General features: G+C 35.1%; 1 protein-coding gene across 2 annotated transcripts in view; it reads left to right on the top strand.

Moving 5' to 3' along the window:
* SATB2 (SATB homeobox 2) overlaps positions 1 to 27,553 on the top strand; it is a 176,703-nt gene that overhangs the window by 91,598 nt on the left and 57,552 nt on the right. For both annotated transcript variants that reach the window (XM_037523776.2, XM_037523775.2), the window contains one exon: positions 10,948 to 11,420. In XM_037523776.2, coding sequence (XP_037379673.1) covers positions 10,948 to 11,420 — 473 coding nt within the window. The remainder of the gene's footprint in view (positions 1 to 10,947; positions 11,421 to 27,553) is intronic.

The following is a 27,553-nucleotide window of genomic DNA, read 5'->3' as shown; positions in this document are numbered from 1 at the left end:
TGACTTTCCTCAGACGATTTACATGAATTAAAAGCTGAAAATCACATTTGTAAGGTGCTTGAAACTCTTAAATGATGGAGTGTGGACAATTTAGTAGTGGGTATCCTGTAGTGGTGATACCTGAGGGAGAGAATCCTGATGTTACTACAATTAACAAATAAACTTATTAATAAAAAAAAAGTGTTATGTAAAATACTAGGGCTAACGTGACAGTTGACTATGGTAGACAATTCTTTAACTGGCTCTTTCCTTGACTATTGATTGTCCTTCATTTTACCCTTTGCAAGAATTAGAGATTATCTGACCTTGGACTCCTAGATCCCAAGAGTATGAGCATAATTCTAGAATCATCTGGAGTACAAGTTAAGCTTTGAACTCAAATCTTTCATCCTGTCACCTTTCTAAGTTCCATGTTCCATAGTGATTTTGATTCTGAAATAATTCCCTTACTATGTTCCTTGAACATAGATGTTCCTTGAAAGAACATCTGGGGAACTTACCCATTTTGTGTCCTCTTCAGAACCCTGTGGGTGTGGGGCCGTGACCACTGTAGTACTTAGTAATTATTAACAGTATTGAATTTAATATGGATGAATTTACTTGAATGTGTGCCCTTAGAACAATTTTATTTTTGCACTTATTTTATTGTGATTGGTTATATTTTTAATACTTATTCATACATTTATATATTATTTGTATATTTATGCTTATTTGTATGTTTATTGTGATTAATCTTTTTGCTATATACTTATTGTCTTAGTTGAGATAAAAAGAAAGTCTTTCATTGTTTAATCCAGCTACAAATATCCTTAGCAAATTAGTAATGTTAGAATCATTCTCTTTTCCTATTAATTTTTGAGCTAAAGAGTTAGCAATAGGCAATTTCACTGAAAGAGATTGCAGCACCTTTATTACATAAAATTTAGGGAGTTATATAGCTTAAGAGAACCATCCCTTTGAGGTTATTTATTAGTCTGATGATTATTTTCCTTAAAATAATGGCCTAAACAGCTAAGTCCTATAAAACCGAAGTGAATGACTGCTTGAAAAGAATGAATCATGAATTGTTTCCTTGATTAACTTTTGTTTGACAGTTTGCATTTAAAGTATTAATACACATGCAATGCCAACTTGCAAAGGTACAATACTTCTAAACAATACTTAAGTTTCTGAAATGTGACTTTTTTCTATCATATGCTAAATTTACCTCTGAAATTATAATTTCAGACTAAAATGAAAAATAAGATATTATTAGGTATATATAGCTTAAATCTATACAGAAAATTCTAGGGATACTTGTAATAGTTCATGTTGTCAAATTACAAAAAGCACTATCTGAAAAAAAAGGACAAGAGTGTTCAGATGCAGTGGGGGAAAGGTGGATAGTACTCACTTTTTCCATGGAACATAATGGGACCTATGAGCTTTTATTGCCCCAAACAGAGGTGTCTAGATTCAAGCTGCTTTATGGTAGATATATATGTTTTTGTGGATCTTAATATGATGGAAAAAGGAAGTTGATAATAAGGGGAAAATACACCTAAGAAAACCAGTCATATGGTATTATCAGATTGCCGGCTGGTACACTTCACTTATGGGGCTGGAAGCATTTTCCTTCCAAGCCTTGTTTTATTAGGAGTTAACAAGTTGGCTGTGAATATCTTGCTCAAGGCAGAGACTTTGCAAGCAAGTTCTCAACCCAGAGACAGATTCTCTTTAACAAATTTAAAGAAAAAAAATCTTTAGGTTTCATAGTCCTAAAAGACTTAGCTTTTTTTTTTTTTTTTCCTTTTGGCCTTCAGCCCTCAGACTCCCAATATTTTCTTTAATTATATTTTGTGAACTCTTCTGGTTATAGTCCACCACCCCCTCCCCCACCCCCACCTGTGCCAATGGTGTGTGTGGGATTTATATCTGATAGATATGGAATATTAGCTTTAGCACTTGAAATCATGTCCTGTTTGTATTTGTGTTACTAGAAAATGGATTTATATAACAAATTGACTTTGTATATGCAGTTATTGACTAGGAGAGAATAAATCAGAAGTATTTTCAATGATTAGGCATCGGTATTGGCAGATGTTATATTGTTTTGGTTTGTTGGGAAATTAGTGTTATGTTTACATTTAAAAAAAATAATCAGTGAAGGACTTAGGTGCACAGTAGGTTGTTTAGTGTTACTAGTAGCCCAGTTCAAGTCTTCCTCAGTGACGCAGCAGGTTGAGCGCAGCGCTGTGAAGCTGTCCATAGCCTCTACAGTGCGGGTTCCATTCCCAGCTGGCTGGCCAGGGAGATTCTCACATGGTGCAGCAGACCTCTCCTGTCTTGCCTGCTGTTCCCCTCAGCAGTGTACTTCAGTCCTTCTGCCTGTTCTGCTCCCTGCTCTGTCTCTGGTGAATTCTCTCACCCTCCCATGCCTCTGGCCTATACCCAAGTTCTTGTATGCATAAATAAATAAATCTTAAAAAAAAAAATAGTAGCCCAGTTAAGAAAGAAGAGTCACAATAAATACAGGTTGAACTATATATGTAATTGCCATTTTGTAGGTCAAATTGCTGTACATTTCCAATTTCATATAGTTCAATCATATATGGATTTATTGTTATTGCCTGAGATTTTCAGGATATTACCATACATGTAAGCATGTACATCCCATTTGATTTTTTGTTAGTTATCCTTTTCAAGGAAACATTTCACAACTAGTTTACAAAGAGTACTTGTAAAGCTATCAGTTATATGATTTATGCTTCTCTTACATGTTAGGTGGGAATCTCTGCTGATGACTCATTTGGGGGCAAAGCTCTTTTGGTCTCAAGAAAAATAAAACAATGGTGGAGATTCATGAAAATAAATATAATGAGTGTGAATTTGTAATGTAAACAACTAGAATGAATTAGTACTAAATGACAAAATAGAGATTAAAGGAGCTGTGTTTTATCATCCAAAAGAAATGCATTTTTAAATGATAGGCAGATGTTACAGGCCCATCTATGTGTATCAAACAATTAAATTGTCTGAAACAAATATATTGGTGGAGTTTTTTAAAACCAATATTCTATAGTACTAAAGCTCTAGGGACTGTGATCATTCTTGGCACATAATAGTTGATTAAAAAATATTTATCATGAATTAAAACAATGAACAAACACATTTGAATAATCCTATTTAAGTCATTAGCTAATTCAATAGTCAAAGAATCACTGATTTTCTCACATTTTTAGAATTGCTTTTATCAGCCTGGCTTATGAATAAAACTTATAGGGCATAGAGTGGAGGTGTTAAATTGAGTCCTCACCATTCAGATAATGTATGTCACCTTTACACCTACATTCCACATGCATACACACATACAAGTAGAAAGTGAGACTGATCTGTAGGAAAGTCATTAGTCCTGGCTTAAACCCTAAAACTAAATAATAACCACATGCCCCAAGTTGGCAGTTTAGCATAAGCTGTGGAACAAAGACTTTAAGATCCTTAAGACATGGATTTGAATTCTGATTCTTCTTTAAAAGGTTTATAACATTTTCTTTTAAGGATTTATTTATTTATACAAGCACTGTGGTACAGGCCTGAGGTGCGGGAGGGTGGGAGAATTCACCAGAGACACAGCAGGGAGCAGAACAGGCAGAAGGACTGAAGTACACTGGTGAGGGGAGCAGCAGGCAAGACAGGAGAGGTCTGCTGTGCCATGTGGGAATTCCCTGGCCAGGCGGCTGGCCGGGAATCGAACCCGCATTACAGAGGCTGTGGATAGCTTCACAGCACTGCACTCCACCCGCTCGACCTGCTGCGCCTCCAGGGAGGCCCAAGGTTTATAACATTTTTTCTGAGCTTCAGCTTCTTTAATACACATATCACAAAAAATCTATGTTATACAATATAACATAATATCTATGTTATACAATATAACATAATAATTCTCATAATGATTATGAGAATTAAATGATTATGATGTAAATGGTTTAGCTCAGTGCCTCAGTTACTATATAAATGGTTGAGTTTGATGTTACCTAAAATGCCAACATGTTTTAAAAGAGGTATATTAGCAATAAAGATGAAATTTTGTTCACTTATAATAAGACATTTTTCTCTAAAGTAAATCCATTAAGTTTACTTGTGAAAATGTTTAGGACCTGGAAACTGGACTTTAAGTTATGCAGAGAGAAAAAAGCTAGTTTTTACTGATTATGTGGTTTGCTTATTCTGTTTCTGAGGATGAAGCCAGCAGCCCTATTTATTTTGAACATTCTTAATTATTTCTCTATATTTGGGATGCTATTTCATCTTGAACTTGTTATCTGATTTTTGTGGCATTAAACAATATCATTGTCTTTAAAATTAGGTTCAAGAATTTTGGAGGTAGGGGTGGGAGAGCATGGAGTGGAGGTTTGGAAATCCAAGGCAATCTTTTCTCTATGTCCAAAGATAAAGGTACCCATTCACAATTATTGATTTGAATGGTAACTTTTCTACCAAGTTACAAATACAGACCTATATCTTTATACAATTATATCCAGAATATTTTCAGACGTTGAAGAAGCCATAGGGAAATTCTACCTCTTTTTTTGGGGGGATGGGGGTATATTTAGCTTATATTCTACTATGTAGGATTGCTAAGAGAGGTTCTGGGGAGTACTAGAGCCTTATCTTATTAATGAATCCATTAGCACTCATTCATGCTAATCTCTTTACATTTGCATAAGCATCTAATGGTTAAAGGAAAAATCCAAAGGCTAGAAATTCCAGAAATTTCTCAGTACAAAGCCTTTTACCCTATTCATTGCTTTCCACTGGATTATAGATTATAACTATGGTTAAACCCCAGGGGATATTTCACAAAAGCAACTGTGTTAAGGTTTGCATTAAAACACTAGGCTCACAGTTCAGGAAATATCAGTCTTTTAAGCAGGATTGATAAACTTGCAAGAGCAGTGCCACAAATCTCACTATTGCCACTTTATAAACTACTATTAATTACTATTGTTGCAATCGGTGATTTTACAGAGAGAGATGTCTTGAGAAAGCCTTAAAATTTTGCCACAGAATCAAGAAGTATAAGGAAGTGTTCTGAGAAAGGGAAATATTTTGAAAATTTTAGCTGCAGCAGTACTCTTTAAAACATTGTGAGGAAAGTGACCTGGAGCGTTGCTTTTAAACTATATTATAGATAAATGTCCCCATTTTACAGGTGATCCTCCAAATCACCTCACTAGTTAAAAACCAGGCCTTACACATCCCAGTGTACTCTTCTTTCTACCATCATGCTCATGCTTTGAGTGATTGGGAAGCAATTGCGCCCTTCACACTATTCTTTTATTCGTAGAAGAATGAGCTCAGAAAGTAACTTTGTGGCACTTATTCATTGGAGTATATTTTCACTATTTCAGTTTTCCTGAGACTATCTTACATATCATCTATAACAAATAGAAATAAAAATAATGAAATCTAACTGAGAGAAGCACAAAACTGAATAGGAAAATTATTGTTTTTGTTCTTTTAACTTAGGACATTTTTGTTGCTTACTTGTTCCCTGGAAAATAAAAATAAGCCATTAAACATTAGCTTTATAAAAATATCATAGGGCCCTTTCTTTTGGTTGGTAGTAAATATAACATACATTTAAAGGACATTTTATTCCTTAAGTTTTTTTTTTATATTCATTTTTGAAACAAAGCTGTATTGTTTAATATTCTTATAAATATAATTTCTAATGTTATGAAATTATGTCATTTTATTTTCCATTTATTCTTCTGCCCCTGTTGTGAAGCTCAGAATTTGAACTATTAAGTCTCATTTGGAAAAACTGAATAGCAACATATTCCTGCATATACCTTGAGGCATATGATTCTATACTGATAATGAATTCTTTTAAACTGTAAGGATTTATTTTAAAAAGTGATATGATGTAACATGGCATAGTTACTTAACCAAAAGAAAAGATTGCAATTCTTTTGATAACCTTTGGGAAGTAGCAAATACTGATCAGAATGTCCTAATCAGAAAATTTTGAAATGGGAAGGCTAATCTGTTAATCATAATTACACAGATATTTTCTGAAATTTACAAAAAAACTTGAACAAAAATCTTTCAAATCGATACTTATCATTTCTTGCATTTCTGAGATAATAATATTTTCCCTATGTCACAACTGAAGTCCTGGTAATCTCCAACTTGCTCAAAGAGGTCACACAGCTAATAGAGAAAATGTAGGTTTGATTGCAACTTTCTAATACCAAGTCTAGTCAATACTTCTTCCATTTAATATGATCATCAACAAAACCTGAAGAGATTTCATAGAGAAAGTTTTTTAAAATGCTTAGATACATTTGTGATACAGTGTATTGCATCTAGTAAGATTGAATTCTTAGTGTTGTTAGGGATTAGAGAAGAAGAAAGGATATGACTATAAAAAGTGGTATAATCTCTGGATAACAATATAAAAGCAAAGATGATATAGACATGGATTCTCAAATTTTAGTATACTTAAGAATCATTGGAATCTGAGCATACATAAGAACTCGAAGATTCTGTTTCAGGGCCCATGAATTTGTATTTCTAGCAGTCTACCAGCTGATGGGCCCATGATTTTGTATTTCTAGCAATCTAACAGCTGATGTGGATATTGATGGTTCAAGGACCACACTTTGAGTATCTCTGACAAAGCAGAGACCTGAAATTCACAATGTATAGTGTATGAGAGAGAGAGAGAGAGAGAGAGAGAGAGAGAGAGAGACTTGTAGTTGAAGCTGGGGACATTATTCCATCTCAGGCATGTCCTATTCCACAGGTCATCTTTAGGACTTTGCCAACAGGAGAATCAAATTCACAGTGTTAAAGTGTAGCTCTGACTTAAAATGCTGGAAGCAGTTGTGTTTTTAGTGGCTTTTTAGTAAGTAAGCCTTTTGACTTCATCGAGAGTATTTTGTCTTGTGAATGTGGAGGTTGCTTTCACCATGACAGGCTGCACTGCTTTTTATCCTTTACTTATTTTTTAAGATTTCTGATCCACAATTGAATATTGTAGACAAGTGATGGGTTCTCAGAACCAATGTGTTGTCCTTGGTCTTGGTTAAGATTAAAACAGATATAATGCAATATTTTCCATCACAGAGTGAAAAAGCAAGATACAAAAGCAGGCCACTGCTGTTAGGTCTGCATTTCAGCCATTGTGATTACTTTCAAAATTTTAAAAAAGAAAAAAAGAGAAAGAGGAAGGGAGGGATCAGGAGGAAAAGAAATCGACACCCAATCTCAGTTTTCAGAGTGAATCTGGCACATTGTGGCCCTCCTAATTTTTCTTTTCTTTTCTTTTTTTTTTAAGCATTTGTATTTCAAGTGTTGTCACTAAAGAGGTGAAAATATATTCTGATACTATTTTTGTAAAAATGGCAACAGAGAAATGGTTTTCAAATTGGGCAAAATCTTTTCAATGGTTATTGAAACCAATTGCTGCTACATTGGTTAGTGGGGATGTAGACTGTTGAACATTCTATTCTCAGGCATTCTTAATATTGGGATGATAATATATTTTTCTTCATAAGTGTAAAAAACTTCACTATTTTTGATGGAGCAGTCAGTTTCAGTAGAGCAAAACAATGACAAAGATTCTTCACTTGACCAAACTTTAGTCAGGTTCCTGAAACCTCCTAAGCCTATCTGTTCACTTCCTTATAAAATCCAGTTTCAGCAAGAACCCGCTAAATCACTTTAACCAGAACCTTCCACCTTTGATATCTGATTACCCTCCATATCTGATTAGGATCCCCATCCTCCACCATCCCCCAGGTGATGTCTGATCATCCTGGCCTGCCTTCAGCAAAGAATCCTGTTAGGTTAGTTCAACCAGAATCCCCCTTTACCTGAATACCATTCCTCAGTAATTTCCATCCACTGACCCTGATTATACTCCTGTGCTATCAATCCGCAGTTGCCCATGCTGTATGTGACGTTTGGGCCAGTCTCACTATCACGCTGTAAAATCTATTTGCAGTGGTCTCTGTACCTATTGCGGTGGTCCTGAATAAAATTTGCCTTACCATCTTCAACAAGTATTGTCAAATGTTTTTTTCTTTAACACCATAAGGGGTGTTTTTGGTTTCACAGGCAAAATTTTAAGACTGGCATTCCATGGGCAGGATCTGGTTTTCAGAAATGTTTTCTTTGGCATTTATTATGTTTTGAAAATGGAATTAGTTGCCAACACTTAAAAATTAGGAGCTAGCATGTAAAAAATACAGATTTTTCATTTTCTTGGAAAAAAATGTGAAGAAATGATAATATGAGAAAGACAAAAACTGGCCAATGCAAATTAGAGGCTGCTTCCTCTTGCTCCACCTTCTGCCTCTGTGACTGGCATCTCAGACTGTTGTTACCTACCTGACTGTGTAGGCATTTGCTTTTGCAATTCCTTCATTATTGTTTGCTAGATAGGTAGAACTTATTCTGTTACCGCATGTCTGTAAAGATACTTCAGTAGTCATAGTTCTTAGTTACTGTTTTATAAGATTCTGAGAGCTCGTAAGAAAAGAAAAGATCTATCATGTGTATAAAAGAATGTGAACTGATCTGCTTCCTGATTCTTACTGCATTAGCTTACATAGGATTCATGGAACTCTAATGTGTATGCTTAACTGTGTGTGATCTGTGAATGTAGTGGTTTTTATTAATGATGTGATTTAGCTATAGCTCAAAGCACCTCACTCAAATGTAATTAAATCATTGGGAAAGAATGATACTGAAATTTTGGAATGTAAGTCTAGCCAAAGAATGCATGCTGTAAGTTGCTGGTTCTTTTTTTATTTAAGTAGAAAAAAGAAATAGGTAAAACTTGCTTTTTAAGTACCTGAAGACATGATTTAATATTTGAATACTTCTTTACTCTGACTAACTAAAAGCAAATAGACAAAAGTTAATCAAGTGTCTATCCAAGTGCCTGTAAACTATGACAAGCAGTCCGTGGTCTCTTCACTTGTTTTAGTAGGAAAATTATCATAAAAATTCCTGTTCTATGGAAACTGTATTACCTTATTTGAAGGCTCTTAGCAATTTGCTTGGTTGGCTTAAAAACTATGTATCTTAAGGTATAATTAATGAACTGAAAAATGTCTGCCTTTAGAGGATAAGATTAAAATAATGTGTTCACCTTGAACCTTTCAAGGAAAGGTGAATGCAATTCGAATGAATTACTTTGAAAGGATTAAGTTAGAAACTGAACCTTTAAAGAAGTTTGAAGTAAACTTTTGACTTATTTGGGGGTTCAAGAAAGTTAAGCATTCATCTGACTTCTTTAGAAGCAAGGGAAAAAATGGCACTGTATATGTCTAAATACAAGGTGATTCCAAGATATGAATGTTTATCTTATTTTTCCAATGAAGGGTTTTAGCTATATCAAAACTTTAAACATCTTTATATAATGGACAAATATCTACATACATTTTAATGCATTTATTTCCACATATGTATTTTATTTTGTATATAGTTCACATATGTATTTTAGAATCACATATTATATAAAATTAGAATCACATATTATATAAAATTAGAATCACATATTATATAAAATTAATTTAGAAATACTACTCTATCCTACTCTTACAGTTCATTGATTGATATTCAAACTCTTCACATGTGATTTGGAAGTAGTGTCTTTGTCATCATTAAATCCTGTGTTTTGGGTCATTTTACCCAGTTTTCCAGCATATATCATTTGTATCGCAGTACTTTTTTTGATCCAAATATGAGTCTGTCAGTGTAAACCATATGCCAAACAAGCACATGTGCGTAGTAGGGGAACAGTTATTATAAAAATTTGTCTTGTAGGTGAATACTTTTGATCTCAAGCTTGTAATCACTAATGTGATTTTAAAGTTAACAGGTTTTGCATAGTCATATCCAACACTTGTAATTGTCATAAATAAAAGCTAAATCTGTTGGAATATTTGCTTTGCTAAGGCAGATTTTCTTAAGTTACATCTATAGGCATTTAAAAACTAGTCATTATGGAAGGTGTTTCAGCCTAATGTGTTTTCTCCAAACAAGACTTTATTTTACATAATAAAGTAACACAGAGATTTAGATAAGGATTTGACTATGAGGTGACACTTCTTTCCTGAAAAACAGCTTTGGTGGGAGGAAACTGCCTCATGTTTGAACATAAGGAATATTTACTTTCCTTTTCTTGTCCTTTTCAAGATTGTTCCTTAAATCTTTACTAAAATGCAATAGAAAGTAGTGAAGTAGATAACATGGAGAGGGGGTCATATCTTTAATGACAGATCAAAGCATTAATTGTTATTAACTTCATGATAGATCAAAGCATTGTTATTAACTTTATGAGAATTTTTTTCTTATCCTAGTACATATCAATATCATTAAAATATCCATTTTTTTAAATAATCCTATAAAAATAGCAAGTGAGTAGATAAAAGGATACACTATTTGGTAGACATTTTCTATATAGATGTATAATTGTATTTATGTGAGGTTTGATTATGAGGTAGTAGTTAATTTGACAGGAGATGTTGTCTTGATCATTTCCTGATAACCATGAACTACATACACCATTAATTACAAACTACAAACTACAGAGGTTGAGGATGTGAACAACCTGGTGTTTTTATAACACAGGGCAATGATGGAATCTACAGATCTTGGAAATATGAAGGATTTAGAATTTATAATTGTTAGTGATTTCTGTTTTGGCTATTTAGTAAAAGACTTTTTTTTAAGAATTTAAGAAAATTGAAGAGACAGAATTTTACTTTCTTACCTTCTATGAGAATATTATTTTAACATTTTACAGGAAAGGATAACTCACTGTTGCTCATGGACTTCCAGCAGTTATGCCATTAATATACTAAAATAGGATAATTTAGTGCTACATGTATTAGCAATAAGTTATGCCAATGAAAATAATGATCAATTATCATTTTTATCTCTTAACAGTGGAAAGAGTGGAACGAGAAAATCTTTCAGACTATTGTGTTCTGGGCCAGCGTCCAATGCATTTACCAAATATGAACCAGCTGGCATCCCTGGGGAAAACCAACGAACAGTCTCCTCATAGCCAAATCCACCACAGTACTCCAATCCGAAACCAAGTGCCCACATTACAGCCCATCATGAGCCCTGGTCTTCTTTCTCCCCAGCTCAGTCCACAACTTGTCAGGCAACAAATAGCCATGGCCCATCTGATAAACCAACAGATTGCCGTTAGCCGGCTCCTGGCTCACCAGCATCCTCAAGCCATCAACCAGCAGTTCCTGAACCATCCACCCATTCCCAGAGCAGTTAAACCAGAGCCAACCAACTCTTCTGTGGAAGTCTCTCCAGATATCTACCAGCAAGTCAGAGATGAGCTGAAGAGGGCCAGTGTGTCCCAAGCTGTCTTTGCAAGAGTGGCATTCAACCGCACACAGGTACAATTAGTATTAGACATGCTAACTGGTGGTTAAGAATAACACTAGGGGCAGAATTATAACACCTTTTTTAATTTCTTTTTTTTTATCTCTTTAAAATACTTTTTGGATCGCAGAGCAAATGGAATTAGATTAATTATAGTTTGTGAAATACTATCACATTGATCCATGCATGGGGGCAAAATAATTAATTTCAGTAATGTAATACACATCTTTTAACCCACCATTCAACCCAGGATCCAGGAATTTTATCAGTGGCTTGGATCTATCTAGGTGCTCTCCTTCTCCCTTATCTTCTCCATTTGCTTTTCACCAGATGTAACCCTGTTCTTGAATTTTGTGGTTATCATTCCCTTGTATTTTTTTTTTTTGAAGATTTATTTATTTACACATACAGGAGCTGGGGTACAGGCCAGAAATGCGGATGGTGAGAAGATTCACCAGAGACAGAGTAGGGAACAGAACAGGCAGACTGACCAAAGTACACTGCTGAGGGGAGCAGCGGGTGAGTCAGGAGAGGTCTGCTGCACCATGTGGGTTGCTCCCTAGCCAGCCAGGGATTGAACTCATGCTGCAGAGGCTGCAGATGGCTTCATAGTATGGTGCTTAACTCCTTGGGCCACCAGGGAGGCCCTCCCTTGTATTTTTTAAGAACTAATTCTAAAAGTATTTTTACAAACCAAATCTATTATTTATTTTTTAACTTTAAAAATTATCATTAGATATCATACTCAACATCATAATTTCATATTTTCTTATAAACCTTTTACAATATACAAGTTAGAGTTAAGATATTCATAAAGTAGTAATGGATAGTTTAGGCATGATTTTTTTTTTTTTAAGATTTATTTATTCATTGCATAAAAGATCTGGGATGTAGACCAGAGGCGCAGGGGTGAGAGGATTCACCAGAGACAGAGTGGGGAGCAGAATGGGCTGACTTACTGAAATATACTGCTAAGGGGAGCAGCAGGTGAGACAGGAGAGGTCTGGTGCACCATATGGGTTAGCTCCCTCACCAGGGATCGAACTTAGGCTGCAGGGGTGACAACCCTGAGACATAACCCGTAGGTTACTAAGGAGACACCCAGTTTACTCATACTTTTAATGTTTTTGGAGAATTTTATCAATATGATATTAAATGATAAGCAATTTATTTACATATGCCTTGTTTTGAGGTCTGCCTTATAATAAGACCTTCTTTTCAACCATCTGTTAGTTCTTATATGTGAATGTGCATCAGAACCACCTGGAAGGCTGTTGAAATACTGATTGATTGACCTCATCCTAGAGTTTCTAGTTCAAGAAGTCTGGGGTGGGACCCAGAAAATTGCATTTCTAACAAGGTTCCACGTGATGCTGCTGTACCTGGTCTTGGGCCACATTTTGAGAACCACATATCTAGTGCTTATATGAATAACAGAAGAGTTAAATACCTAATCTTGAGGAATTAATGACCTAGTAGTGAAAAAAATGTGCCCAGATAACTAATGTAAAATGTGAAGTAACATGAATTGTATGTGAGAGTATAAGCAATATTTGTGGTGGTTGGTTCATGAGGAGTTGGTGGTAAGAAATACTTATAGTAGAATGAATATAGTAAGTCTTTAAGAGGACAGTAGATGTAAGTTTAGCACCCTACTCATACACAAGGCAGGAAGCTGAGCTCTGTGAGGATGTAAAGATGAAAAAGATCACGGGCCAGTATATATGTATACAACTAACTTGAGTATTAACTTGCTAGGGAGTTATACCTGGGAAGGATAAGTAAAATTTCACAGGCACAAATGGGGAAGATATTTTGGGCTAAAAGAATTCATGAGAAAAGCATTGCATCAAAAAAAAAAAAATGCAGGAATAGTTGGTAGTTGATAGCCAAGCTTAATATTAAAACTTAAAGAGGGGGAGAATATAGACAAAGATTGTAGAGTCATTGAACTTGCAGGCACCAGAAATCATTGAAGGTTTTATATAGGTATATGCTATTATCTCATTCAGGATTGGAGCTTAGAAAGATATTTTTCCTTTTTATGGTAGCAAGAAGGCAGGAATATCATTTCAGAGGATGCCATAGGCAACCAGAAGAATTGTACAGAAATTCTGAACTAGGCTGGTACCAACGGAATAGAGGGTATGTAGTCAAAAAGCATTGTGGAAGTAAAGTTGATAGTAAGAGTTGAGGCTGGTGACTGAGAATAAAACTGGAATTATTTAGAGAATCAAAGAGGACATTGAAAGAGATAGTTGGAGTAAGATTAAAGTGAATATTTTGGATTGAGCTATTTTACTTCACAGTGCTGACAAACATAAGTGAAGTTGTACAGCAGTCATTGAAAATAAGAGTTTGGTGTTAAGAGTTGTCAGGAGTAGAGAAGAGACTAGAAATTTATTTGCAGAGCCTGGGGTTTAATGAGTCAGGGAAGGGAGGGCATAAGCCACCACTCCTCCCACTAGGAAAAGAGACAGAAGAAATGCCAGGGGAGATGGGGGAAGGTGGAGGTGGAAGATTAGGGAGATAATAGTGAAAGTGCAGAGGACACTGGTAGACAGTTTCCAGAAGATTTATCCATGTGTGGAAAGCTAAGAAGTCTGGGTGGGAGGGAGAAACTTGATATCATGCCATGAAATTTGGTGATTGGTTGGGATAGATTTTTGGCAAACTTTAGAGTATAATTTCATTAGAGTGCTAAAGGCAGGAGCCAGAACTGAGGAGTTAAGGAGTGATTAACTGTTGAGGACACAGAAGTAAGGGCTGCTAAGGAAGCCAGAAGTGAGTTGACAGTTTGTGATAGAGTCAATTTGAGATAGAATTTGTGAGGTAGTTTGGGGCCACCGCTAAAGTTGAACAGCATGAACTAGTGATGGAACCAACCACTGTGGTTTCTAACAGTCTTCAGCAATGCTACAACTGCAGGTGTGAGAGCAGAGAAGAAACACAGTGGGAATTGTTTGAGGTTTGGTGCTGACAGATTAGGTATGGCAGGAGACCAAGAGGGGTGAAATCTCTTGCTCCCTTGACTCTGAGCTAATTTATACATTCTATTATTGACAGAGTCTGTTTACATCATTTGAAAATGAGTTCGGAGGTTCACAGAGGTCTGCACATGTTCCAAACATCACTCCACCATTTTTCTCTTACGACTAAAAGTCCTTAGACAGGGTTTGTGTTTCCACAGTCATCTGGACTTGGGTTATGAAAATCTCTGATTCTTTTGAGCAAATCTCAGAACACAAAGTGGGAGGGTACATTTTTTAGTCTATGTTTTACAGTTCTCTTTTTCTTTTGCTCTCTGTTTTTTCATCTATCGTTCATGTGCATGAGTAGTTGTGTAACACCTAAACGTTATTGCCTGATTATATATATAGCTCCTTTGGCTAAGGATGAAATTGAAAGCATGATGGTATTACTTTGGATTTTAGAGTCAAATGCACCATATATACATTTTATACAAGTAGCATGCAGTATGAGAGAAGACTAGTAGTGAGTCTAGATGAAAGAGAATGTGTTGGTGTGAGGGAATGCTCTGCTGAAGCCCTGGACTTCTGGAGGTCTGTCTTCTACCACACAATCCTTTTTGTCTATTTTTATGGATTAATGCTTTTTCTTTGGCTTTACCATCTTTCAAGTGCCAAGTTATAAAAGGTCTAATTGAAGCATGGAACACATTTTATTATTTTCCTTCTGCCATTAAATTTGTAAGATGGCTACACCCAGAAAGAAACATTCACTTTCAATCAACATGAGCTTGAGTTCATGGGCCAGCCTTGAGGATATCAAATGGAAACTGCATAGGAATGTATGAGTATTTCCTTTTAAAATTCTGCTTTTAATTTGGGAAAGCTTTTCATCCCTCTGGGATCATAACCTGTTGTGTATAAAGCCCAACCTAATCAAGGTAGATGGTATTGACAGAATGACATAGTTTGAACTTAAACTGGAGGTCAGCAGGCAGATTGTTTTGCTGTATATACTGTAGTCACTAATAGCAAGGCTGGACAGCTGGGTTTCACCAGCAGCAATGTTACGTGGAAAATATGGTGTACCATACCCCATGAAAACAATCATGGCTTTTCTAAATATGAGGCTTTTCTGAGTGGAATCAGACATTTATGGGTAATATAATTGCCAGTAATAATAAACAAAAAATTTAACTTTATAGATAATAACATGAATGAATGTTAGTCTTTGGATAGAAGAGAATCTCAACTATTTCTTTCCTTAAAGCAAACAGAAATCTGAGCATTTTGTTTTAGATGGATACCTGAGGTCTATATCAGTCTTGTTTACTAATAACATAGCATATCCTCAGTTCATTGAATAGTTTCAGAAATAGTTCATGGCCTCTATTATTCATTTATTATCAAATTTGATAAAATGCAATTTGGTTTATTTTGTTATACTACAAATTGTGCTCCTGAATTTGAGCTTGATGATTGGACTAAGAATAAATCTAACAATGTGGTATATGCGTGTGTGTTTGTGTGTATGTAAGACAGAATTACATGCACAACAATCATAAATGAAGTTAGAGTTGTTAAAAAAAATCAGCCCAATATTTCTTGTTTAAGACTTCCAGAAGAAAAACTTGCATCAATAATAAGTAGCATTTGAAAAATACCAATTTGCTAAAGAGAAACTATTAATTATCTTGTATATCTGATCCATTGCCACTATATCATTTGGTGATGCAGAATAACATAATGAAGGGAATAAGAGCTTGCTTACAATGCAGTTTTATTGTAATCAATATGTCTTTTAAAAACAAAATGCATTTGTTCGGTAAAATGATGCTCTACCTACTCTTCATGATGAGATCATGATTTCTGTTGGCATCAAAGATAGGCAGCCTTTCCCAGTCTGATTTTACTGTTTATTAATTTGTCTTATATCTCTCTATTGGCTTGTTAATACAAACATACTGTCTCAACTAAGAAAATAAAATTAAGTCACATGCTATAGGCCAGGGAAGCCACATAGTTGAGTTCATTCAGTATCATTAAAGGATATTAAATCTTCATGATGGACATGAAACTGATAAAGTTCTAGATGTAGGGTGTAGTAGAGCATCACTTCCTATCTTGCATTGGGATAATAGAAGCCTATAGTCTGAGTATTACCACTTGCTTCTTTACTAGTCTTTTGAAAGAAAATGTTAGCCTTACTTTTCATGGCTCTGAAGAGTTTGGGACCCAATGAGAACAGTAAGGTGAAATGTTTTCTGCATGGTCACTAATATTCAAGCAATCCTATATACATTTTCTAGGTATTCCTATCACCAATCACCACAAATGAGTGGTATCTTCAGTGCACCAGAGCAGGCTGAGGCAGATAACATGTCTGTTTTTGTTGCTGCACCCTCATTTTCCCTGCCCACCTTCTTTTACCTCTTTTTTTTTTTTTTAAAGATTTATTTATGCATGAATACAAGAACTGGGCTACAGGCCAGATGTGCAGTTGGGTGAGAGGATTCACCAGAGACAGAGCAGGAAACAGAACAGGCAGACTGACTGAAATACACTGCTGAGGGGAGCAGCGGGCCAGATGGGAGAGGTCTGCTGCACCATGTGGGAATCTCGCCGGTTGGCCAGGAACTGGCGCTGCAGAGGCTGGGGACAGCTTCACAGTGTGGGGCTCAACCACCTGCGCCACCAGGGGAGGCCCCCTTCTTTTACTTCTAAAAGCCAAATGGTACCTACTGGTTGACTCTTTGGTGAAAGGACTATCCTCAGGCTACTGAATTTTGCTTTGCTCACCCCACCAGAGAACTGGAAATGCTTCCTCGGCATCTGTTAGGTGCAGGAGGAGGATTCCTTATTAGGGGAGCTTTGAAGAATAATTTCTGCTCCAGAACTTTCTTCAGAATCAATCTAAGGCTGGGTCTTTCCCTGTCCTGCTTCCCTGACTCCCTCATAAATTCCCTTGGAAGTGCTTTCTTTCTTTCTTTTTTTTTTTAAGCATTTTCTTAATAAATCACTGGCATAGGAATCTTTGTCTTGGGATACATTTTTTTATTTCAGATTACAGATCAATGCAATTGTTAACCTAACTGGCATTTGATTATGCCACGGAGTAGTAGTTTGAATAAAACATATTTTTGATTTGATGCCTTCTCCCTTCAGAAATTTAAAGCAAAATATTATTATGGGAATTATTTTAGAAGTTTTTACTGTATTACTTTCTTCTGAAAATAACACATTTGCCCATAATTCTTAAGCAAGATGTTATTAGAAACTACACTGGATTTTTTTTAATATACTACTTTAAAATATTTTTTTTAAACTATACCCTTTGAAATTAATGAACTGATAATAATATTGGCTGTATTTACTTAAGGATATTGAATGTTGATGGGGAATGAATGACGGGTGTGTGTGCCTGTGTGTGTGTGTGTGTGTGTGTGTGTGTGTGTGTGTGTGTGTGAGAGAGAGAGAGAGAGATAGAGACAGAAACAGAGAGAATAAGATACTGAATTACTGAATTTGAGGTTCTGAGTTTTCCATCCTTACTAAGTCTGAATGGTGAGTTATGTAATTATGTGTGTTTCATAGTAACTTTGCTTCTTGATTTGCCCTATGTCTAGTGCTCTGTCAGTGATGCAGATGGTGTCTGTTAGAATAACAATTTCAAGAAGCAATAGGCTCAGTGTTCTGTCAGATTTCATTTTTGTGTGTGTATTCATTTTTCCTTGCTTATATCCTGGGTTTATTTTAGCATTGGCATGTTTTCACTTACTAGGTCTATGGGCATAAAGTAAATTGCTTGGCTATTTACTGTACATACATCTTTGCATTTTGACACTTTGGTTATAAATCTGAACCTTAAGCAATCTTTTGCCCCTTGTACTTTATATATAAAATATAATAATAATAATTTGGGATTCATTACAGAATGGAAAGGTTTTTGAGAGTTTTTTTTAAAAAAAACTTAACATTACCGAGGAATGCTTGCAAGTTGTCCACTGACCTATAGTAAGAGTATTAATGAAATATGTACAGTAAATCTTTCTTAATAGATCAACTGTTCTCCAATTTATTTAAAAGTCCAATGAGCTACATATTCATATGTTCAACAAGCCCCTATCTACTAACATTGTTTCTCCTGTGAGACCTTCCATCTGAGCAATTATTTTATGTGAAGTAGAGGAAGCTTTGATTCAAAATAGGCTAAATCCATTGGAATGGATGCCCTGCCATGTATGATGGGGAGCATTAGAATGCCAGACATAGAAAATTCATTCCTTCTCCGCACTACTCTTCCCTTACCTTACGCAAGGGTTCAGCAATGAGAAGTTTGTATCATTTGGATATGAGACTTTTGCCACATTAACTTTCTATGCAGTATTGGTTATTTTTCTTTTTCCTTAAGCAGATTATCCCATAACAGAAAGTTCAGGTTCATTTTGTGTCTCAGGTGCTCAGGTATTTCCTGAGCTAATTCTTAGAAAATGTTTTCAGCAGAAGCACAGATGTGTTTTACAAAATACGCTATTCCTCTGTAACAGTTGGTCTCCAATTTAACATTTTGCTCCTCCTTCAGTTCAATGAAAAAGTCAAAGTTGTACACAACTTGCCCACCTTTGTCCAAGGCCTTACTCTGGAATGCAGTTCATTCTGGTCTTGTCTAATAGAAAAGAGGATTTTAAAAGTTATTTGGGAACTCATTTCATTGACCTATCCTTATTTGACTACTTTTTATTTTTTATGAGACTTGGCCAAAAGTCTGCTGTTTACTCATCAAAACCACATCATTTGAAGAAACTTAAGGCCAGGGTCATAAATACAATTTATAAAGTCACTCAGCAACTGCAGAATGTTTTCAACAGATTGGAAAATTAGATTGAATGATGTATCAGGAAAGTTGGCAGTAAGGTCAAAGGCTAGAAATGTAAATGTCTTCGTGTGTCTTTGTATAAAATGAATGGATTTTGCTCTTATGTTTTATTGGTACACTGTTTTGAGTATAAGTACATCCAGATTATTATTAAGGTTAAAAATGTTTAGGGACTTGCTATACATTATATTTTGAAGTCACACAGTTAGGAAGAGGTGTGCAACAACCAAATGAAAACTTAGCAACCAAAATATTTGGGATTCTGAATTCCAGTGCATTACATCAGATTTTGGGAGAAGAAACTTCTCTTTTAAGTCTTGTGTTTGATGTACACATACTGTAAGCCAAACACAGCATGTATATATGATATATATGTGTGTGTGTGTGTGTGTGTGTGTGTGTGTGTGTGTGTGTGTGTGTGTGTATTCGTTTATATTTGTAGGAAGCTTGACCGTTTAGATATTCAGAATTCTGTCTCAGTCGACCTGGTCACAGTCAATCATTATTTCTCAGTGTTCAATAGAGATAGAGGTGTTCAGCAAGTCATACACTAACAGAACACAATGTAAAGCCAGGGGTCCTGACTCCATGGTCCAGTGAGCTGGTTATAAAACGACCAGGAAACTTGTGAGAAAAAGGAAGTCCACCCAATGAAAGATGGCTGTAAATATGAAATGCTGTAGATCAGGCATGAACATTTTATTGGGTTTTGAAGCAAATAATATACCCTCTTTTGATTCCAGCATTAAATTAATAAAGTAGGAAAAGATGGCCCTGCTTGCTTCATAAAATAAGCAATCTTTCATTTCAGAATCACTGGCTTGACTTCATAGATTTTGAGATTATAATAATAATAATAATATCTCCCAGGAAAGCAGTGTCTCAAAGTTATTAGATGGCTAAAAGTTGGCCCTCTAGATAATGGTCTCACTTTAGTTCCTCCTACACATATGAAGACTCTATCTTTAATTAGTTCCTTTTAGGTCATTTCAGCCAAAAAGCAAGGGGGAGATGATGGCTTTGTGCTCTGCCTAAAAGAAGTTTGACTCAGTAGCTGCCAAATATACACAATCATCTCTGCATTCCTAAGTCCACCTGAAATAGAAATTTTAAGTAAAAGGAAATATGAATACTCCCCCTTCACAAAACTCACACCGAAGAATCATAGGAACAAACATGATAGCACATTTTCTATTTCTTTCATACCTGACCAATGTGCAAATTCCTTAAAATTAGTTACCAAGCTAATTACAGAAATTTCAAGTTCTCCAGCTTTAGTAAAAAAAGGCTGCATTTTGGTAATGGTTTTATAAGCTTAGGTCCTCACTTTGTAACAAGGAGTGACCAACTCATTTCACACAGATAAAGCATCTCTATCCTCAATAAGGACTTAACTTTTACTTTAGTGACTGTGTCTCAGTAGAGACCTGCACTTTAATGTAAAGACCTACTGTTTTATTATTTAACTAGCCTTTCCAAATCCTGGGTGATGTGTACAATTAAAGTAGAATTTTTATAGAAGAAAATACAAGGAAACACTAGCTTCAGATCCTATTATTTATATGATTTTCACCATTGCTTATTTAAAGTAATAAAAACAACAATGTGAGTAGTATTCCTTTCAAGGCCATTGATAGAAATGATGACCACATGGCCTGGGGTTAAGTACATGTTTGTCCATATAAAGTGTATTAAGTTTAAAGGGCAGAAATGCTGTGAAAAAAATATAACTGAATAAATTTAAATTCAATTGGAAATTGCAAGGGTGTTTTAATGTTTTCTAAAAGTTTTGTGCCTAAAATGTAGTCTGAGACTATACTCTTTTCAAACTTACCTGATTGCAATACCCAATAAGAAATGCCCTTTACATTATGAACTGTTACACACACACACACACACATATACACACTGTAAGTGTGTATGATTATTGAGCTCTATACTGATACACACAAATATCTTTATTTCTATATTTCTAAAGCAAAGATTTCATGAAAGAAAATTTGAAGCAATGCTTATACTGTGTATGAAGCACTACTGCATCTGAAGCATTAGTTATTGCTAATATATTTAATTACATTTCTCTGTAAAAAAAATTATGATATTCTCAATTCATTTTATCATCCACTAATAATTGTGACGCATATTTTAATAATTTTCAGATTAAAGCTCGTTTTAAATGATTACAGTTTCACTTAGAAAATAAAAGTTGTTTTACTTTTCTGAAGTAAATTTTACTAAAATTTAGTTCCATGCTATCTTGAATATCCATGTACTCATTTCACTATATGTATTTATATATATTATATATATTTATATACTCATATATATTCATTATATATTATGTATGTCCACCATATTACTTTATATATTCATAAAAATAGGTGAGAATACAAATACAAATTTAAATATATTATTATTACATGGTAATATATATACTATATATAGTTTATTGTATTACTATTATATAATACATTTATATATATTATTACATAGTAATATATAATATATATAGTTTATTATATTACTATCATAGAGTAAATTTTTCTTTGTGTTCTCACCTATTCCAAATGATTTTAGTTATTCTATTTCCTAAAATTTATCTTTAGGTTTTATACTTTCTATATGGAAAGACATTTAGCAAAATATAAATGGAGGGGCTTGAATATTTGAAGATACAAATTTAAAATAGAAATTGTACTTTGATGTTAGTTCTTTATCCATTCATTTAACAGATATTTTAAACATTCAGAAACTTCTAGGCTTTATAATGATGGTTAGCATTTATTGAACACTTAAGATGTATTAGATACAGTTAGGAGTTTATTAAAGAAGTATATTATTATCTCAGCCTTACAGGTGGAAAAACTCCATTATAAAGAGATCAATTAATTTTTGTCCAATTGGAGCCCAAATTTGAACCCAGCAATTCTGATTTCAGAGCTCACACTTTATTCTCAGTTATTTCTGCTATCATAGAATGGAAGATGAAAGACACATCTCTCCTTCAATGAGGTACAAAGAATAAACAGACTTTCAAGCCAGTAATTCCATTGTGGTACAATAAGTACTGTGATGTGTCACATGTGCTATGTGAGAACAGATGCTTTTGACCCTGGAGGTGATTGAAATTAATGCAAAAACATTTCAGCTGGAAAAAATAATGTTTTATAACTGTTTCAGGACAGAGTCAATTCATATATTAATGGACTGTTGTACTTCTTCTGTCTGAATGCATTTGATATATTTGAGGTATAAATATTCAATAAATGTATGTTTTTGGTTTGTTTTGTTTTGTTTTGGAAAGTGCTTTTTTTGCCAATGTTTTGACAAAGTAGCCAAAGCTAGTAAAATTTTTGGGCAGGGTGCCAACAGTTGTTTCACAGAATACTCATGGAAACTAGGAATAACCAGGGCCCAGAACTTTGTGAATGCAATAGTCATGGTGCCAGGTACTTGAGGTGTTAGTAGAAACCATGTATGTGCCCAGAGCTGAGAACAACACTGGTAAAATGTTTCCAAAGGGAGCCTATTCAGTTCTCTATTTGCTTTTACTTTTTGGTGCTAATGTGTTTAGACTGTTTTGACTTATACTGTGCACAGCCCTCCCACTCCAGTACCTAAGACTTTATAAAGATGAGGAGGGACATTAAAAAGGAGAAAAAGGAAAGGTGACTACGTAACTGATAGCATCTGTCATTGCATAGATTAAATAGGTAGAAAACACAAAGTTACCAGGAATCTGGTTTTTGCTATGCTCCTCTGTTGTACCTGAGCAAGTGTGGCTTTGACAAGGGGATTGCAGTTAAGAGAGTAGATTGTTTTGGTTTCAAAAATGTTCTGTTGTGCCTACTCTGTGTTGATTGCTACTGAAATTTGATGTGTCAGGTGGCACAAGTGATCCTTTATTATGAACTCTGTGACTAGTAAAGTATTTCATTTAATAAATTGAAGATTTGAAGTACATGGAAATTTGTTCTAAAGGGAATTGTGTATGGCCCCAAAATTCAGTTTCTGCTCTCTTACTGTTTTCAATGAAATGAAAAGTTCTGGAGTATAACATGAGTCAGACTTCCAGTATGTGGTCAGTCCTTCAGGGCCTGCTGTTGGCTGTTCAGCAACGATAGAACTCCCACTTCTCTGAAAAAAATATGCATTTGGTACCTTCTTAGAGCCCTATATTCCTGTATGTCCCCAGCTAACCACTAAGCACAGCGCACAGAATTTGCTTTCAAGAAGTTTGCTATACGATGGGAGGTTTTTATAGTAGCACAATGTAAAAGATGATAAGTGTCATAAGTGTGAGATAGATCTAGTGCCATCTCTCTTCAAAGGAGGGAGAAAATATTGCCAACCTCAGTGTATATACATATGTACATATATACATAGTATTTTAGTGCATTTCAGAATACATTTCTACATTTGTCTGCAAATGCTTCTTTTGTATATGCATTTATATTTGCAGAGTACATTAATTCCCTTTAGATGCACAATTCTGTTCACCCCCATCCAATACAAATGCCACATGCATAGGCTGTCTTTCCTAATAAAGAAATATTGTAATAAAAGAGAGGTTTTATTAAACTAATGCAATAATGACATTTTCTTTGAGGATTTAACACATCACTTTTAATAATAAAAATCAAATTGTCATTGTTTTGCTCTGTATACCTTTTATTCAAATTAGACTTAAGTACTCTGGCTTCCTGGCTAAGCAATGCTCTTGGGGGTATAGTAGAAGGGGCAGTATTTTTAGCATTATACAAATGAATTTCAGCAGTCAGGTTTGTAGTGGGGTTGTAGATTATGAATATGGGACACAGGGAAACCTGTTTATATTCATTAGCAGAGGGGGAAATGCCTCTCAGGAGCTTCTAGAGGAAATAAGATTGGAGATTAGGTGAGAACCGATTCTATTAGGTCAGATTTCACGTGGTAGGATGTCAATACTTTTTACAGCCATGCAGCTGATTTCATGACTTCAATTAATTCTACATTAAACACTGAAATTTAGGAGTTCACGTCATATAATTAGGCTAGAAATTTGTTGATACCAGTTTTGGGTCCTCATGTCAACCAGAACCAGACATTTTAGAACTATGTGCAAATGAAGGCTAACAAATAAGCTTGCAGAGGAGGTGGTGAAATGTGAAGAATATCTTTGGGGAGGGAACTTTTTTTGTAAAGTATGTGATGGGTCATATTCATGGGCAGGAAGCAGGATTGACCCATATGAATGCTAAGGCCCCCCATTTCACTTCTGGCTTTCTGTCCTTTTAATCTGTAAAATGGGGGCATAAATATGTGATTTTTAAAATCTTGCTATGGGTCATGAGACTGTTTAAAGCAACATATAATTGTGAACCAAAATATGTTTTCAGACTCACTACTATATATATTTTGACTCATACATCCTTGAAGAGATAGAACTTGATTTCTGAAGAGGAACAGCATTAAAGAGCTTTGTTCATGCATCTAACAATAATTAAAATGAATTTTGATGAGATAAGGTTTATTCTCTCTAAAATGCCCAGTGTTTTTAAAGAAATGTCATGTGTACAAATTTTTTAAAAAGATTATTTATGCATACAAGAGCTGGGGTACAGGCCAGAGGTGCAGGGGATGAGACAACTCACCAGAGACAGAGTGGGGAACAGAACAGTCATACTCACTGAAATACACTGCTGAGGGGAGTAGCAGATGAGACAGGAGAGGTCTGCTGCGCCATGTGGGTTGCTCCCTGGCTGGCCTGGGATCAAACTTGTGCTGCAGAGGCTGCAGATTGCTTCATAGAGCTGTGCTTAACTCCTTGTGCCATCAGGGAGGCCCCTCAAGTGTACAAATTTGCTTTTAGCTTAGTAATCAGAAGTACATATAAAGTGTTATATGACATTGCAGTATCTTATCTTTGTCCAGATTAGCGCTCAACACTTGTAAACTATTTGCTTTATGGGGTAAGTGAGTACTTGCTGAGTTACTTCAAAGGAATATTGCAATAAATATGTGAACATTGCAAGTTACCCTCTCCCACCTCAACTGCCACAAACAGAAATATAATTTAAAGAAATGAAAATAGTCTCCTGCTAGTTTGAGGCTTTTTCCAAAAAGCAGCACTGGGGTTTGGCTGGGCTGGATTCCTCAGTACACACCTGGTGTATATCACTTTAAAAAATAAATTATGCCTCATTAAATTACAATTAAATGGAATCATGATCATTTGTTTTTCTGGAAGGAAGATGTTTTGCATATTGAAAGCCTAATTTGTTGCAGGTGACAAAAAGGCTGAACAGATTATCTAATATCACTTCATTTTGGGGGTAATGTTTGCTGGTTAGTTTGTGTATACTTCAGTAGTTCAGAATTATATTAATGTGGACTGTCTTATTTCTACTTCAAAATGTCTTCTATCACTTCACTGGTTTTGTACACTTTCTTTTTAAGTTTTTAAGCAAATGGAAACTTCTCTTGGTATTCTAATTTAGTCATGTTCTTTCTTTTTCCTCAAAATGTTTCAGTATAGTTCAGTCCCCCAGTCACGCTCCTCCTTTGCCTGGTCTCACTGTTGTCTCTACATCCATGGAACATGTGCATTTCAGGTTTCAGCCAACCCAGGCCCCACCTCTTCCAAAATGATTTTCTGAGTACTGCAGCTCTGGACGTGTTCTCCTTCCTTTGAGTTGAGATGGCACTAGTTCCACCTCAAATTTGTGACATTTAACATCTTTTACAATGTATTTCTATAAGTCATCATATAGTAGACTTCTTAACAGCAGAATCTGTATCTTTTTAATCTTTTCATTCCTTTCTGAGGCTTGTAGCAAGTTATAAGAAAGAAATGAATTAATATGATGATCTCTCATTCTTTGGTAATAGGTATATTAAATTTGGGGGTTTCCTAGATAATCAATGGAAATAGAACTTAATCCTAGAGAATTACCAAAGGTCTGAGAGCTGTGATGAATAACATCTATTAAAATTTAGTCATTAATGACTTTAACTGTTGCTGTCAGCTCTGGAGTGGACTGGGGATGGCTGTGGGGCTCAGGTTCAAAATCTGCCCCACGTTTTTGTTTTCTCACTGCTCTCTTAGAGAATTTAAAAGCCCACTAAAGGCAGTTTCTTTACCTATCCCAGAGGAGGCCTCAAGGGCTAGTGCAGAAAAGTGGAAGTAAATTTTAGGGAGTTAGATATGATAATGTTTCCCAAACATTTTTAATTATCAGTGTGTATTTTGCACACTAATTTGGGGCAAACTATTAAAATTGCTGGACAAATTTGGAAATCATAGTAATGTGTATAAGAAAGTTCATTGACACAGATTGCAGATTCAGAGACTAAAAGCACCTGAAATCTCTGTTCTGTCTGTGAGGATAGCCTATGTTAGCAAACAAGCTAGGTAGCATTATTTGTTGTCTCTTGTTTTGCACTTTGAGTTATTTTGCTTTTATGACCTCTTCTGCCAATCTCATATGTTCTTTGCTGGTACTGGAAATAATATGAAGCATAGGAAATCCCCTATTAATAGACTAGAGAAAAGGTCAATTTGTGGTTCTTTTGCCCAGCTCGCTTCTCTCTTCTGTAACTTGTAACCCCAGAGTTATTGTGCAAGGTAGCTTTCTAGCTGGTGTAGATATTCTTTCTACTCCTTTCCAGTCAACAGTTTCCTGGTCTTACATAACCTCAGCTAACTCCGTGGAGGGAATTGGTATAATCTCTCCCTTGAGAAGGCTCTATTGCCAGTGATGAGGAAAATACTTAATGACCACTTTACTCAATACTTGGCAATATGTTTTAAAATGATTAATGATCTGAAGCTTTAATAAGCAATATCCTGATTAATTTATTAATTTCCCTCAATTTTCACATTCTCAGTATTCATGATCTTTCTTTTCATAAAAGCACATGTTTTTTTTTGGTGCCCATTTTCTTTATATCTCTGGCAGCATAACGGAAAGTCGAAGTGATACTTCCTGCCTGACGAGTTGGTGATTAAAATGCCAGACAAGGGCTTTAGAAACATGTATGTGTAATAAAATATTAATTTATTTTCTATTCAAGACAGTCTCAATATGATAAACATTTACTTATCTTGATAATTGAGTGGGGTGATTTGCAGTGTATATAATCTATGCCATAGATTTTCTTCTGAATTTTTTGCCCCATGTTGATTGTCAACTAACTGTAAAACTCTTTTTTACATTGATGAACATACAGAATTTGAATAGTTTGAAAAGTGAAAAGTGCACAAATAAAGCGAAAAAGACTCAAAAAAACAACTGAAACTCTTCTTGTGCCTATCATTCAT

The sequence above is a fragment of the Talpa occidentalis genome, unplaced genomic scaffold (genome assembly GCF_014898055.3).
Source record: "Talpa occidentalis isolate TD23 unplaced genomic scaffold, MPIMG_talOcc4v2.1 talOcc4.3, whole genome shotgun sequence".
NCBI classification, from domain to species: Eukaryota; Metazoa; Chordata; class Mammalia; order Eulipotyphla; family Talpidae; genus Talpa; species Talpa occidentalis.
Note: the sequence above shows the minus strand (reverse complement) of the source record. Positions and strands in the feature narration are given on the sequence as shown.